The 15716-nt window shown below is 38.8% G+C and overlaps 1 protein-coding gene across 2 annotated transcripts in view; it reads left to right on the forward strand.

Moving 5' to 3' along the window:
• grb10a (growth factor receptor-bound protein 10a) overlaps window positions 1–15716 on the forward strand; it is a 71859-nt gene that overhangs the window by 3221 nt on the left and 52922 nt on the right. Inside the window, exons 2-3 of one of the 2 annotated variants that reach the window (XM_081376034.1) lie at window positions 202–269; window positions 14218–14319. In XM_081376034.1, coding sequence (XP_081232160.1) covers window positions 14269–14319 — 51 coding nt within the window. In that variant the 5' untranslated portion in view covers window positions 202–269; window positions 14218–14268. The remainder of the gene's footprint in view (window positions 1–201; window positions 270–14217; window positions 14320–15716) is intronic. The other variant, XM_081376033.1, reaches the window with a different exon arrangement.

Here is a 15716-nt window from a genome sequence, read left to right on the forward strand (position 1 = left end):
CGTTAGTATTGTTAGTAGTCATAAAATGTGTTATATAGTTAGGTGTTTGAGATATACAGTATCTTAATGTGAAGGTTATTTACACTGACAGTGATTTGCGGCATGCAAAACAAGTCGTTTTCATCTTTATTTAAAATGTTTGTGGATGAAAGGATAGCAGTTTACTCCTTTTTCTTCTTTATATCTCTCTTTATCCTCCAGTCTCTCTGATGTTGTCTCCCACCATCCTACTTTATTTGGCTACGTTCCCTCAATCTTTAGCACCAAATGTAAGTGTTCAATTTCATCCTAAAAATAAAACAAATCAGAATGTACTCTGCAGTCCTGTGAAACAGCAGTTAGCTTGCTAAGAAAAAAAAAACGATAAATGGAGAGAGAAAAAGTAGTTTATGCACTATTATTAAGAGAATAAGCAAAAGTGCAAAGGTTTAGAAAGGGAGAGTAGTTTTACATGTGCTCTTAATTTAACCATTGGTGACTGATCCAGACCCATTGTGTTTGTTTTGGTCAGAGTTGCTGAAGTCTATACAAAAGTGGTTTCGGTCAATCCAAAGCCGGTTTATTTAGAGCAAGAGTGCACTAAAACTACACATGGACTGTCATCCAACCCATCAAACGCCACTGGCTCGCATGGACAGTTAGTGGGAACTTGTGTCGGTTTGCATTGCGCTTCAGTCTGTCTCCAGTCTGATTTTTCTTTTTCTCGCTAGCTCTTTTGTTTGTGTGTGGTCACACGGGTGGTCCATGTTAGAAAGATTCTGACCTGATTTTGGAGTCTTGGAACACACACATACCCAGCTGCCTCCGATGGACCGCCACTCCGTCACAGGGCAGTAGCTCTTTTGATCCCCCCACCGTGCCATTGCTGGCTTCCAAAGCCTAAAGATCTTCCAAGCAAGCCAATACGACACAATGCACTACTCTAACTTTTTCCCCTTTAACAGCCAAACCTTAACCTTTTTTGTTTAACATCTATTTTTTTCAATCAATTCATGTTGACCTTTAACCCAGATCACCTTATTAGGCAGGATTATTGTTATAAATGTTGAAAACAATTAAATATCCAGTTTACAACAATATATATTTAGTATTGGTCAATAACAGATAAAAAAAAATGCCATATATCGGCCAAAAACAAACATAGCTTGATGTGTTAGAAAATGTGTCTTGTCTTCAGGCAACATTCCTTCAAGGTTTGGGGTGGAGTGAGAGACACTTCGAAGGTTCAAGACATTTCTGTCTGTCAGACTAAACTATAAGAAGTTGTACTGGTATTTTTACTTGGATGTGGTTTAAGGTCTTCAGAGAGTGGCCGTAGTCTCTCAGAAATTTGTGATGTATCGAAATGATTTTTTTTTACGGAACACTACAGCGGATATTAACTTATTTAGTCAAGAAATGAAAATAAACTATCTGTTAATAAATTCTTATAACTGAACTCGATATTTCAGCCTAACAAATTTTACATGGTTATACTCTATAGTAGGGCTGCAGCTATCGATTCTTTTTGTAATCGATTAATCTAGCACTTAATCGATCGATTAATCGAGTAATCGGATAAAAAAATTTAGTGTGTTTTTAAACAACCAAAACAAATAATGCATAACGAAAATGATGTGGCTGTAAAATGATCAAGCATTTGGCTTTTATTTCTCAAAAAACCCACAAAAAAACAGAGGTATTTATTCCAACTCCAACATTTGTCTCCAAAACTAAGCCTATTTATTGTAAATTTTACCCATTTAGTGTTTATAAGTGCCATTGCCAACAATTATATAACAATACAGTTAAGTCAACTTTATACTGTAAAACATGTATAACATGTAAAACTATGAATACAAACTTAAATAGTAAAGGCCATTTGGCCTTAGTTTTGTCTTCTTAATACAACATTACAAAAAAGGATTGCACCTTCCGCAAATTACCCACCGGAGAACAAAAAATAATGAAATGAATATAAAATATCAAGCCATACAGGTACACAGTGTATACAATTTATAAAAAAAATAAGTGTAGCTTTGAAAAGGAATGTTTTATTGCAAATATGCATTTTATTAAATAGAAAAAGAACAGCATTTTGTTTTTCATTTAGGCTAGTTGATGTAGCCTATATTAGCACGTTTTGTAGTATTATATTTTTTTGTTAACTGAAAATGTTCTATGCTCAATTGCTTTGGTAGCCGATTATGTCTTCCCCAAAAGTACGAGTGGATTTGGAGAAGCAGGCTGGGGAGTTTCATTTTTTTTTTTTTTGTCTGTAACTATTTGTCAGACGTGACATAGTCTACAAACAAGGTCTCGCAAAGACTGCAATACAATATTTGTTTCTCCATTACGTCCCGGTGTATACAGTGAATGCATGCTGAAGTTATTGTTGCGTGGCTTCAGTGGCGTACCGCACATCTCTGAGGCCCCCCCGCAAAGAAGGCGACGGGGCCCCTCCCACCAGCAGTGATGCTATGCCTATCAGTGATGCGCGGGTCAATGTAGGGCCTATAAACAACCCAACGCTATGGCTCACCCGCACCCGACCGACGTTTTAAACTAACCCGCCCGCAACTCGGACCGCAAAAAAAAGAAAAAGAAAATATTGTACCCGACCCGCTTCCTGACCCGCATTTTTTAAAAGTAGTAAATGCTCTTCGTTGCGTCGTTGGGAAAAAAAAGAATATAGCCTAGGCTATTCTAATTTTGTCAAGAATTATAAAAAATCGTCAATAAGCTCGTAATTTGTAAGTAGTTTAAATGTTTAGTTTTAACAACAATTTTAAAAAGCTGGCTATGTCTATTTTGATGTTTCTGTGCAAGTTCAGCAGACAGTGAGGTTCGGGTTTGTTCCGAGCTCGTGAGCGGAGAGCTGAACCTATTCCGCTCCGCTCACTCATTCCGCAGGGTCGCTCGCTCAACCCAGAATGGCCTGCTGGTTCGAACATGTGGAATAAGGGCTACCTCCGACTAATCTAATTTTTTTTCTAGTCGACTAGTAGTTGTTCATTTAAGCCATTCGTGGACAAATCGCCCCTTTATATTAATTTAATTAGGGGGGGGGGGGGGGGGTAAACGATGACGATTCTCGGGGCCCATGACTAAGAGGGGGCCCAGAGAAGCCCCCAATAAAATTGTGGTGCTAAAAAAAAATATTTGATAGTAAAAATTATTAACTTTAAATTATTCTATTTGCTGTTTCCTGGTGTCAAATTTTTTATTTGTTTAGGAAACACAAACGTCCGTGGGCCCCTCTCCCCCTCTCGATTATCATAAAATGGTTCAGTCCGCCCAAATTGTAGCCAGGCAACACAAATAAATATCAACTTGACGGAAGAGGAAGTGAAAATGCCTCAAATGCGCGTTGCGCGTGGCAAGCGCTCTCATGTAAGAGACGCTGCCACGACCACAACATTGTCCAACATCAAATGTGCAAACGTAATGTAAGCGGTACGAAACTGGGCTACTCGTTATTGTGTGGTTGAAGGACCGCTTATCAGTTTGGACCAGTGCAGCGCGAGCGATCTTGATCAAGCGACACTGTTACACAGCGGTAATAAGAGATCCAGTAAATAAATCATTTGAATTCGCCACAGAAGCAATAACATCGCTGCGAGATCTAGTGAGAAACATTCTCCGTTTTTAACGGATCAAACAGCGCGTGGAAGCCAGGAAGAAACATTGTGCCATGAATGAACTATGGAACTATGAACATTCACCATGGATTTACTGTAGTAACACTAACTGCAACCATGGAAGTTTGGCAGGAATAGTAGGCTATAATGCTTTCAAGTAACGTTACGTTGGTTTTATTTTGACATTATGAATACAATTGCTGCCCTCAAATGTTAATCTGAACTAAAAATAGACCTTTATTTATAACTACTACAATATTAGGTTACATTTCATTTTTTTCCAAGGAGCTGTTTTGTTTATGCTCCTAAGAAGAGTCTATTATAGCTCCATCATTGGTCAAAGTGTGTTAGTTTTAATAAATAAAATAATAATAATAAAAAAAAATTCTCTGGCATTTATTTCTTTTTGCTGTATCGAAAACGTACCAAACCGTGACACAAGTGTATCGTATTGAACCGAACCGTGAATTTTGTGAACCGTTACACCCCTACTATCTATATCTCTCTTACCTATCTGTCTACCCCTCTGAAGCAATGGTTGAAGCAATTTGAATGCTGAGAAACTTTACTAAGACGATTTGAAAAGTTAGTTTATCTGTTTATTGTTATGAATGTTTGATATTTACCAAAAACATCACTTTGCAGTGTGTTGTTGAATGAGTTTTTTTTATAATAAATGTATTTTTAATTAAAACATTTGTTAGTAATAGTCATTATTGGGATTTGATCTGGTGTTTTACGACTGCATAATGGATGCGATGTAGGTCTTAATTTTCATTAAAGTGGTCTTAAAAAAGTCTTAAATTTGGGGTGATCAAACCTGGGGAAACCCTGGAAAGAGGCAAAGGGTCGACAGTATGTTACCCAATATTTCACAAGAAAAGGTGGGTTTGTAAGTAGGCCTAAATTGTTAGTGGACCGCCCGTGACAATGATCATAGCCTACGGCACTTTTCTGTGCATACGCACGCTTTGTACATGAGGCCCCAGGTCTCTACAGTAGCATTTTTCGACAAGTTAGCACGTTTCGATAGAGCAGGGTGCAGCGGGTGCACGGCTTTGCCTCACATACATACAAATATAAATATATGTGAATACACTATATGACACATGTACAGCTATGCACAGTATATAGCCTACATTATACAGTACTGAAGTAGTGCAGTATTACAGAGGACAAATTACGGGTGTGGACATGGGATGGAGTTCAATTGTCTGATTGACTTAAATATATGAGAATGATAGTCAAAATACCATAAACCATGATTTTATGTAAATTAATATGAAAAAAGTCTCAGCTGTGTTGGGGGCCCTGTCAAGATTCTTTTCATGGGGCCCAAAATCCTTAGCAGCGCCCCTGGCTATAGCCTATGGATAATAAGCGTTATGACCGCACGCATAAAGCTTGCCACAAAGAACCGGTTAAAGTAATGATTATGAATGTGTCTAAATTAGCAAGGAGACATTTAATTGTTTAGTAATAAACTGGTGTTTTCTGTGTCGCTGCAAAGATGAAGTTGACAATTCGGACTCGCCATGAACGCCAGAGAGAAATGCACATTTCATTTGGATTACATAATCAGAGAGTAGCCTATTTATTTTGGTTTGAATATTTTCGTTTAAAAGTAGACAATTGATAGATAAAAGAGTTTTCAATAAAACAAAACGTCGTCAAAATCATGTTTTACCAAAAACAGCGCCGTTGCTAGGAGGGCGCCAGCGCCTCTGTCGCTCAGCAGCTCTGCCTCGCGAGTGGATGATATAGCCCTGAAGACGCCTAGCAATGATAGCCTATACATTAGTGGTAGTATACCTTTAGTTAAGTTATACCTTAAGAGTCTTCGTAGCGCGCTAATAGACAATATTTTCGGAAAATGCAGCCCAGGTATGATGCGTAATGGAGATTCCAAAGCGCTCTTCTTTGGTCAGAACCATGGAGAGCGATCGCGGATAGGTCCATCCTATGCACCGAAACTTTTAACAATGCAACAAAATATTTAAAGAGCATCAAGCTATTAAAATCTATATTATGTATACGCACGCACAGATAATAACAGCTATGTTAGTCAATATATATTTTTTTTAAGTTAAGCAGTGATTGGATAACGTTTTTTATTTTTTTAATTTAACGTTTTTAATTTAAGGCCCACCCACAATTGGTCTGGCTTATCCAAAACTGAAATCCTGGCGCCGTGCCTGGTTGGTCGAGGCTATCATTTGACATTTGGCTATCAAATGTGTAAATAGCATCGCAAGAAGTACACATGACAAAACCAGCACTTTGGTCATCATCTTTCATTATTTCGGCAAATGTCTCCCACACTCCCACAGCTTCCACTCCCCAGTCTTCACCTTTTCTCTTGCCGCCTCCATCTCTACCTGCAGACTGAGCTCGTGCGTCATCGTATTCTTGCCAGTTATTCAGCCAATAAAGTGTAGACCTATGTATTTCATTGAAAATATTGTCTAGTAATATATAAATTACAAAGGTTTAATTGGCATCTTTATTTCAAACGACCCGACCGACCGCGACCCGAATATCATTAGGCTACAAATATTTTTGGATGACTCGTAACCGCGGGTGACCGCAGGCACCCGCTCATTTCGGATCAACCCGCGCATCACTGTAGGCTATAGTGTTAATGACAAGTCAAATGTAAGAGAAAATAGATTTTCCCTGATTGCTGTTTTAGAAAATTATTTAGCATTATTAAGAGTTTTTCACGTACTTTTTCAATCATTGCACTACCTTCACGCTTTGCGTGCCGTTTGTTTTTTAAAGCAAAAACACGTTCTATCCTATGTGGTGTGTGAACGCCTTTTAGAAGGGCCTGGGCGGGGCCCTCCAAAGAGGCGGGGCCCCCACGCACCGCGGGGGCTGCGGGGGTGTCCGGTACGCCACTGCGTGGCTACATAAATGTTTAAGCATATGTGATGCATTGCCGCAATTGGTCTGACTGGCGCGTTAGAGAGACGAGGGTGCGTGTGTGTGTGTGTGTGTGTGTGAAGGGGTTCTTTTTAGCGCAATTTTCCACCGGACAAATTGCGATTGTTAACTCATGATTTCTGTTCTGTGCGTCTGTGCGCACCAATCTTGCACTTCTATCTACTCCTCAACCAGACCACCTAGAGACTTCGGGTTTTCGGCATTATGTTAAGGAAGGTCTAATCTCGGGAACGCACAAAAAAAATCCAGGAAAAGATTTACTATCTCTTAGTGTTGTGATCCCATGAGGTGAGAAAATTGCGCTAAAACACTCACCGAGTTTTTATTACTTGTTTTAGGCTATAGCTACTCTCTTGCAATTGAACGTGAATACGTTTACTACTTAAAAACATCAAAGCTAAACATCATATCTAGTCAAACCGCATCACGACATCACTACAAATACAGTATGGGATTAAAATCAGCGAACGTCAATGCTTAGGCACGGGCAGAAAATATTGGCGCTGGGTCAAAAAAAAAAAAAAATGCGGGGGACAGTATCGTTACCTTGTTTCAGCGACGCTGAAAGGAAGCGATCCCAAACTTTAGACATTCTCTGCCGTTTCTCCGCCATCGCGCCAACTAAATTCAAAATGTATCACGCGCTATGGTGTGCTTCCTGAACATTGAACAACGGTCCGTGTGAAACAATCAGATCCCTGCGCGTATAGTGCGCGTCATAGGAATTTAACGAGGCTTCGAGGCAGAGTTTTTGCCTCGAGGAATTTTTGTAATCGAGTAACTCGATGAATCGTTTCAGCCCTACTCTATAGCATAATTTTTGGTCACAGTGAAGTGCGTCGATATGTTTACCTGTTGTACCTTATCCACGTTGGCTACATGAAATGTAGGCTACATGAAATAGCTGCTGATATGGTCAAAATGCATCATCAGAGAAGTTAAATATTCATCACTAATTAAATACTTTTTTATTTCGGCCAAAATTTTTCCTGTTTTTTGCCAAAAATTTTCAGTTGCTGAAGTTTATTTTATCTGTTAGTATCAACCAGTACAGTTTTATTATACAATCTTGGCTAAGAATGTACGATAGATTACCCTTATGGCTGGGGGATATGACAATATATAGTGTGGTGATGATGATAAGTGTCTATCGTTAGAGATTTTACTATTTTGTTTATATTTTAATATATCCTTGTATCACAGTACTACTTATAGTTAGTTATTAACTCTTTGGAGTGATGAAACGCATTACGCATATGAAGAGCAAAATAAAGAGCAGGACATGCATGATGTTAAAAAGAGTTAATTGCAATAAGCCATGAAAAAACAAATCATATTGACTGACTGACACACACACCCAGTGTGTTTCGTGTGTGCAGAATACAGCCTCAGACGGCATGTGATACTGAATTCAGTTCTTTTTCGCATGTCAAATTGTAAAAAATCCACATTTTTATGGAGTTTTCATGTAAACATACTGATTTCTTAAGTTAAAGTAAACCGTAAAAACCTGATGTGTGTCAGTATATTAGATCTGTGCATTCTGTTTTAATGTGCATAGAAATAGTCTAATATACTTACTGCTGTCTGCCATCAATGTTAATCAAACAACAAAAGACAAAGAGAAAACCACTCAGTGCTCTTGACGGAATAACTTTTGTAGGCCTATGTTTAATAAGAATAACATTTACATTTAATTCATACAGTGTAATCTTATTTTTACATTTGATAATTCAGATTTTTACATTGATTATACATTTGCTAAACTTTAATTTGTATATTTGCTCTGTTGTATTTGTTCTATTGTTTGTAATTTGCTACTTTGTGTACTTTTACAGTACATGACAACGATATGCTTAAAACGGAGAAGTTTTTCCTTTGAGTTTTCCGCGTACAGATGCCACCATTATCAAAACGATCCCCATTCAAACAGATCCACTGTATTCTGCTGCCAGGCCGTTAGATTGGCGACAGCCAAAACACAAAAAAAGTTTGACGTTTTTAGTTGAAAACGGTGTTGTGTAAACAGAAAACATCTTTAGTTCCTATTTTTAATGACAAAAAATACACATATTATCGTGAAATAAATGATCTTCTATTGTGAAATAATATTTTGGTCATATATTTCCTTTAAAAAACAAGAATAATTAAATAACACTTTTAAATATAATATATTTATCGAATATCCATTTTGTCTTACTACTAATATCTTTATGCTTTGAAATTCACCTGTAGCATTTAACCTGTACCTGTAGCATATTTTAGTTTTAGTGTTTTATTTTTAATTTATTTAGACATAATACTGGCCATATATCAGTTACTGGCTACTGGTCTATTACTCATTGGACTTTACATAACTAGAGCTAAAAGACTTGCATGTTTCTTTCTGAGGCATTATCAACCACATGGATATTGAAGTCACAGAATTCTACACATATGTACCATTTTTCACGCCATCCTATTGATTAGCCCAGCTGTAACCCCGTACAACTACGATGTAAAGAGGAGATGGATGAGGCATCCTGGCATTTCCCAGCATACGTTACAGCACTTGTTTGCATTTAGAATAGCCAATGTTGCTGTAGACATAAAGCTCAAAGTATCTTTATCTTGTTTTTTTTTGGATCCATTTGACCTGGTTGACATTGCGAAGGGCAATGTTCATAATGCCTGTCCTTTCTCTACAGGATTTGATGGTGGTGGTGGGTGACTCTTGATGTAAGAAAAGAAAGTAGGTTTCAGACTGACTGGTTTTCTTGTTCTCCTAATTGAGCAGTCCAGAAAGAATGGTGCAACTCTTCTCTATTATAAAGGAAAGAGGGCCACTTGACCTGTGTTTATGTGCATACTCTAGGCCTTGAAATTCCTCAGAAAACATGAGAGGCGATGGTGGGATACATTCACCCGGCCTCTTAATTTGCCTCTCTGATAAGACCGTGGCACATCAAGCATTTCACCCATCTCTAAACAGTGAAATTCCCACGTAACAGCTTTGTGTATATTTCTCATTATCGAGTCTGGTTGTGCTTTGCTCTAAACACAGCGGTTCTTGTTGGTTCTTGTGCAGAGCTGTACCCAAAATACTGGTGGACCATATCGGTATGTGGCAGCTTTATATAGTGTCTGATATCTTGACAATAACAGGTTGGGTTACGTAACTGAAACAATAGAGCCTCTGTCAATCAGCACTCAGAACTATGGGAGGTGAAGATAAATGAACTGGAGCCATTTGAACTTGGAAAGTCATTTTTCTTTTTCTTTTTGCAATGGATTTCAACATCAAGTTTAGGCCTCTGTCTCTTTTCATTCTTCCAATCACCAGATGATGCAGAGAATGAACCTTTGTGAACTTAAAAAGCACAGAGGCAGTTATGGAAAGTCAATTTGTCATGCATCTGGATTTCACACAAGCTTTAAAACCTCAACCATGGCGATTTCACAAGTTTCATCAGTTTGCTGTTAAAAATGACTTCATTATTGTTGTGGTTTTCTGGTTATGAAATGAGGTTTAGTGTCCAGAAGTTTTAAACGCATGCAAGTCTTCTTTTCTAGTAGCAATGGTACTTGTACTACTACAATGGTACAACTACAGCCAAACACATTCAAATCATCTTTGAATTGTCTACCACCGTTTTTTGCATCCCACCATAAGTGTTATAATAAGATGTTTAATAGTCTGCTTTTGAACACAAGAACTGCATAATTTGCCTAATAAGCCCACTTTTATGGGCTTCCTCAAGATTAGCCAACTAGTCTTTTCAGGGAAACCTACTAGTCATTTTTAAAAAATTTACTTGATTTTCATGTACCTGATTGAACTTTGCTGGCCTAATAGAGACAACCTAAGAGTGTGGTCTCAATCATCAGCCAGCGTCTCTGTGTGAATGTGCGTGGTGAATGTTTGTCGCTTTTCTTCTCTGTCAGTATAATGAGCTTGGCCACTGATGCGTAGCGGCCCTGAACGGTCTTTCAGTGCTGTTAATTTGAGGTTTCGGTGCCGTGATCATGCTGTTCAGCTGCTCCAGAGTTGAGCCTTGGGTCCAGCTTTCAGCACCACATGTTTGGGCTTACTGCTCCTCAGTTTGGACTTTCATTCAATGCTAAAATACCCTGTCAAAAAGTGCTTCTGTGCTTCCAAGCATGTTGGATCAATATATCCGGGATTGAAATCCAAACACCATTTCACTCTTTCTCTTTCTTCAGATCTTTCTTTCATTTTTTTTCCAATCCATTTTCTTCCTGCTTCACTTTTTTAAGCTGTACTACTACAGCACAGTCCCCATCTCTCAGTCTCTCTCCAGATAAGATTGAAATGGTGAAGTGCTATTTTAAGTAGTAGATTCTGTCTTGTAGTATGCTGTGTCAAACAAGCTGGCTGTCAAAGTGCTACAGCAGACAAAGTATTACAGTCTCTCACAAACTGCCCATATCCTTATCAGCAGCAGCATATTAAATTTTACCACATACCACATGATTAGATCTATAGTAATATAAAGTGGTCAACCGTTATATCGCCAAGGCTGAAATACAGCATTTTTTAACTATCCGCATCGGCCGATACGTTTATCTGTTTGGCTGATGTGTCGGAACGGGGACTTTTATTTTGACAGCTCTGAGAACGCTAGGACCTGAGCACACAGTGCTTCCATTCTCTGTCTTCATTAGTTTACTGTCTTTTTTTAACAGTTCTGTCTAATACTTCTTTAGAAAGAACTGTTAAACAAAAAAGTATTATAGTCTTTGCTTTTCTGTTATTAGTAACAGAATGTTTAAGTCACCTTAAAGTCCCTTTCTCGTCTACCGTCAGCATTCAGCAAATGCGCATTTATATAATTTAAACAAGTCTTTGAATATCTAATAAACAATTAATTTCGCAAACCTTTCAGGCTTTGTCGAATCCAGCTGTGAGATCTTTTGAAGTGTGCATTTGTAGCCTGCTTGAATGTGTGTACTCTGTGCGTAACGGTCGGTCCGGTCCGTGCAAATTGAGGTGTTAGTGAGGCCAGCAGGGGTTGCTCACTCTGTGGTCTGTGTGGGTCCTAACGCCCTACTATAGTGATGGAGACACTATGTCAAAAAGCACCGTCCTTCGGATGAGACGTTAAACCGAGGTCTTGACATAAAAAAATCCCAGGATGTTCTTTAAAAAGAGTAAGGGTTTAACCCCAGCATCCTGGCCAAATTTGCCCATTAGTTTCTATTCATCATCGTGGCCTCCTAATCATCCCCTTGTACTGACTGGCTTCATCACACTGTCTCCTCTCCACCAATGAGGTGGTGTGTGGTGGGCGTTCTGGCGCAATATGGCTGGCGTCGCATCATCCAGGCGGATGCTGCACAATAATGGTGGTTGAGGAGATTCAATTCACATTTATGTATAGCTCTGCTCTTTTCACAACACACATCATTTCAAGGCAGCTTAACAGAAAATGCATGTGTCTACATTACAATTTAGTGTGATTTGTTTTCAGTGGTGACTGTGTCCAAGTAATGTATTTCAGCAGTGCACATATACAAATCACGCAGTTAGCTAACAATGTATAATTTAAGGCAGAAAAAATGAGCTCATTAAAGTAGTTACTATGAGTTGTCAACATAATGATTACAATATATAGAAATCTTGCATTGGAACATGTTGATTCAGAGTTTGTGTCATGTGAAGTCCTTGCAGGAGTTGGAAATATCTCTTTACGGGTGTTGGGTCATCTGAAGTATTCGTAAGAGTCTGGATCCAAATCGGAATTGACATACTCTAGTTATCTCGGGATGGGCAATTTGAAAATAATTAGCGTAGCTGCTGTTCATAACATAGGCAAAGATAATAATGTGTGTTTGATCTGATGTAACTGGAGTACAAGCTTATGAGATGCATTAAATGCTTGGCTAAAGGGATGCGTCTTTAATTTAAACTGGGGGAGTGAGTCTGAGCCTCGAACATTATTAGGAAGGCTATTCCAGACTTTAGTGGATTCTTTAGTGGACTTTGATATCCTAGGTACTGCCAGACGCCCAGAGTTTTGTGATCTTAAAGAGCATGATGGATTGTAGGGTTATAGAAGGTCCAGTACTTTGTAATCGATATGGAACGTAATAGGTAACCAGTGTAGTGATTATAACATTGGTGTTATATGGTTGTATTTTCTTGACCTAGTAAGAACTCTAGGAGCTGCATTTTGGACTAATAGTAGCATGCTTATTGAGGATGCTGGACAACCAGCTAGTAATGCATTACAGTAATCCAGTGTAGAGGTCATGAATGCATGAACTAACTTTTTTGCATCAGAGACCGATTCCCCCCTTCCATATGTAAAGCGCTATATAAATGTAACAAATTATTGAATGCAGACAGGAGAGTACAGCTGTCACTGAGATGCATGATCGACAAACTTTAAACCCTTGATTTATTATTATTATTTATTATTATATAATTATGCTGTGCTATATCCATCATGTCATTTTCATTGTGTGCTGTATGTAAAATTAGTATTACCTTGTATTTATAAAAAAAAAAAAAAGATTCCCTCTGGTTCCAGTGTTAATGTTTTATTCATAAAAAAAAAATCTTTATTTGTGAAACATAGGCTACTATAGTAGGTTTACTGAATCAAGAAATTGCCATCTTAACTATAAGCCTGTTTATTTTACAGATAATTTTTTTTTATCAAGTTGAATTTTTTTCATTTAAAGGGATGGTTCGGAGTAAAATCAACCTAGGGTCCTTTGCACCATGACCTCTAGCCAAACACAGTGCAGTGCAGGCACTAATGGAACCTAGGCTGCATCTCGTAAATTACCCCACTAATAATGCCCGGAATGGTACCAAACTTCTACAGAAGTACAAATAGGTTCTGTACTCATAAAACGAGGCATTGGAAAGTTTGTAAGTGCATCAGGAGTTTATTTAAATAACACTTGCCTGATGGCCAATGCTACCGCTTACCCACACGTCGAGGTCACGTCAGTGATTTGGGAAAAGCCCGTAAAAGTCCTGGTCGACCACTACTATTAGGTGCCTTGCGGGAGCATAGGAACGAGTTGAAAAGCAAATTTTGTGCAGTTTTATTGCTTCCATTAGAGCACAAAAAAATTCTTTGGATCATGCTGAATAACATGATCATCTGGTTTTACAGAAACTTGTGGAGATCTGTTTGAGATTTGCTGTCATTAACATTAAAGAAGACATACCAAATACTAAGAATTAATGAGGTTTATATAATTTTACCCATGTATATTTATTGAAAGGGGAATATTTGCCTTTATGCAATTTTTGGTAAGTCTTTATAGTCTAAGACTATAAAGCTTATTTTATTGGAATGTCCTGCTTTAAATTATATTAGGCAACATTCTTATTCAGAAAGTACACTAACAGACATTTTTAAGAAGGTTTCTCCTGACATCAAATCATTCACTCAACTGAGTTGTTCATTAATGGCTCACTGATTCAGTTTCCAGTAAATGAAATATTTCTTTACAACTTGAATGTTCTTAACTTGTGCTAAAAAAAAAAACACTGATTTGTGAATGAACACAACACCATTTTTAACATAAATGTTGCAAAGTGGTTGTCACTGTTTTTATTTTTAGTGCTGATCCCAACTGAGATACAAGATATTTTCGATATGAACCAATTCTCTCTCTGTCTTTCTCTCAGGGATTTTGGAGGTGCATGTGACGGCTCACATCACTTGCGGCGATTGCGATCATGGCCTTAGCTGGATGCCCAGACTACTTCCTCCACCATCCAAACTACCAGGTATACTCTAATGTAGTTGTAATGCTCTGGAGTCTACAGAGCTTTCAAGTTCAGCAGGGCACTGTGTCAGTGTTTCTTGACCGTGCTGTAATATCTCTTCAAGCAGAATATGCATGTAAAACCCGAATGCTCACACGCACATGCACAAATCCTCCTGAACCAGCATAGAGGGACTCATCTATTCAGCGCAGCGGTTCCCAAGGGTTCTGTGGCATGTCCGCATGCCTTTCGTCGCCATGGCGTTGCCATGGTGCCACACAGCTGACATGCTGACATGCAAAGTGTTGCTATTTATACCAGGGCTGCACAGTCAGGCCTCTCTCTATATTTGACTCTCCTTATCTTCTCACTCTTTCTAATATCATTCCTTTCGTTTTACCTTATAAACTACCCATCCCTTCCACAAACTATTTCTTTCTCAGACCCTCCGCCCTTTTTCCTGCCCCACCCCCACCCAGGTCTCCTATAAAGTGGCTGGTGTTTGTGAACCTGGCAGAGCATCAGTGTATACAGTGAAGGCAGGGGTGCGGGCTGCCCTCACTGCAGGGGGTTTCTCAGAGCCACAGGCACCTGGCCCGAATCTTCCCTAGCTCGGGGACAGCACAGCCCAAATATTCACTTTAAGCAAACACAACCCAGGCACCCTGGCTTGCACTGTGCTCCTGCTTTTTGTCTTTTAAATGAAAGCATTAAAGCATTCTGCTTTAGCTTTTATTTCCACTCACTCACTCAGTCGCTCACTCAGTCACTCTATCCCTATGACTTTTTCTTTTCTTCCTTTCTTGTCTTTCTCAATATTTATTCTTATCTGAAGTGTACCTCTTAGTTTTAATCTTTAATCTTGAGTATTTTTGCTGCAAATTGTGTTCAGTCTCATCTGTTATGTCTGTGTTATTCTTCTTTAGTTAAGGTTAGGGAAGTTATGTGGAGAGTTGCAAGTCTTAAGTTGCTTGTAGTTAATGAGGATGAAGATTAGGGTCAGAGGTCATAGGTCAAATGGAGACTTGGTATTGTGTTTCAGGTTTATAGCAGGGTGTCTGCTCACCAAGAGCCAAATGGGAAAGTTGAGTAGTTGTTTATGTTTGTCAATGCGTTTGTATATCACAGCAGCGCCTAGAATGGCCAAGTTGTAGCTTTCGAGGTCAGAGGTCAACTCCTAAATGCTTTGGGTTTCTAACCACTCTTTGTTAATAGCCTAGGCTCTGCAAGGGTCACATGACCTGCCTTTCTAGGAAATTCACTGCCTTTGTTGCCCTGTGGAATCAGCTGGGGGGTTAAGGTTTACATAACGGACACAAGGCCTGGAGCCTGTCCAAGTACAACACACACATATACACACACACCCTCTCGCATTCCTCTGTCATCCCCTGCTACAGATCCTGGTACATTCCACTTTT

The sequence above is a fragment of the Scardinius erythrophthalmus genome (assembly GCF_964197995.2).
Source record: "Scardinius erythrophthalmus genome assembly, chromosome: 10".
Lineage (NCBI taxonomy): Eukaryota > Metazoa > Chordata > Actinopteri > Cypriniformes > Leuciscidae > Scardinius > Scardinius erythrophthalmus.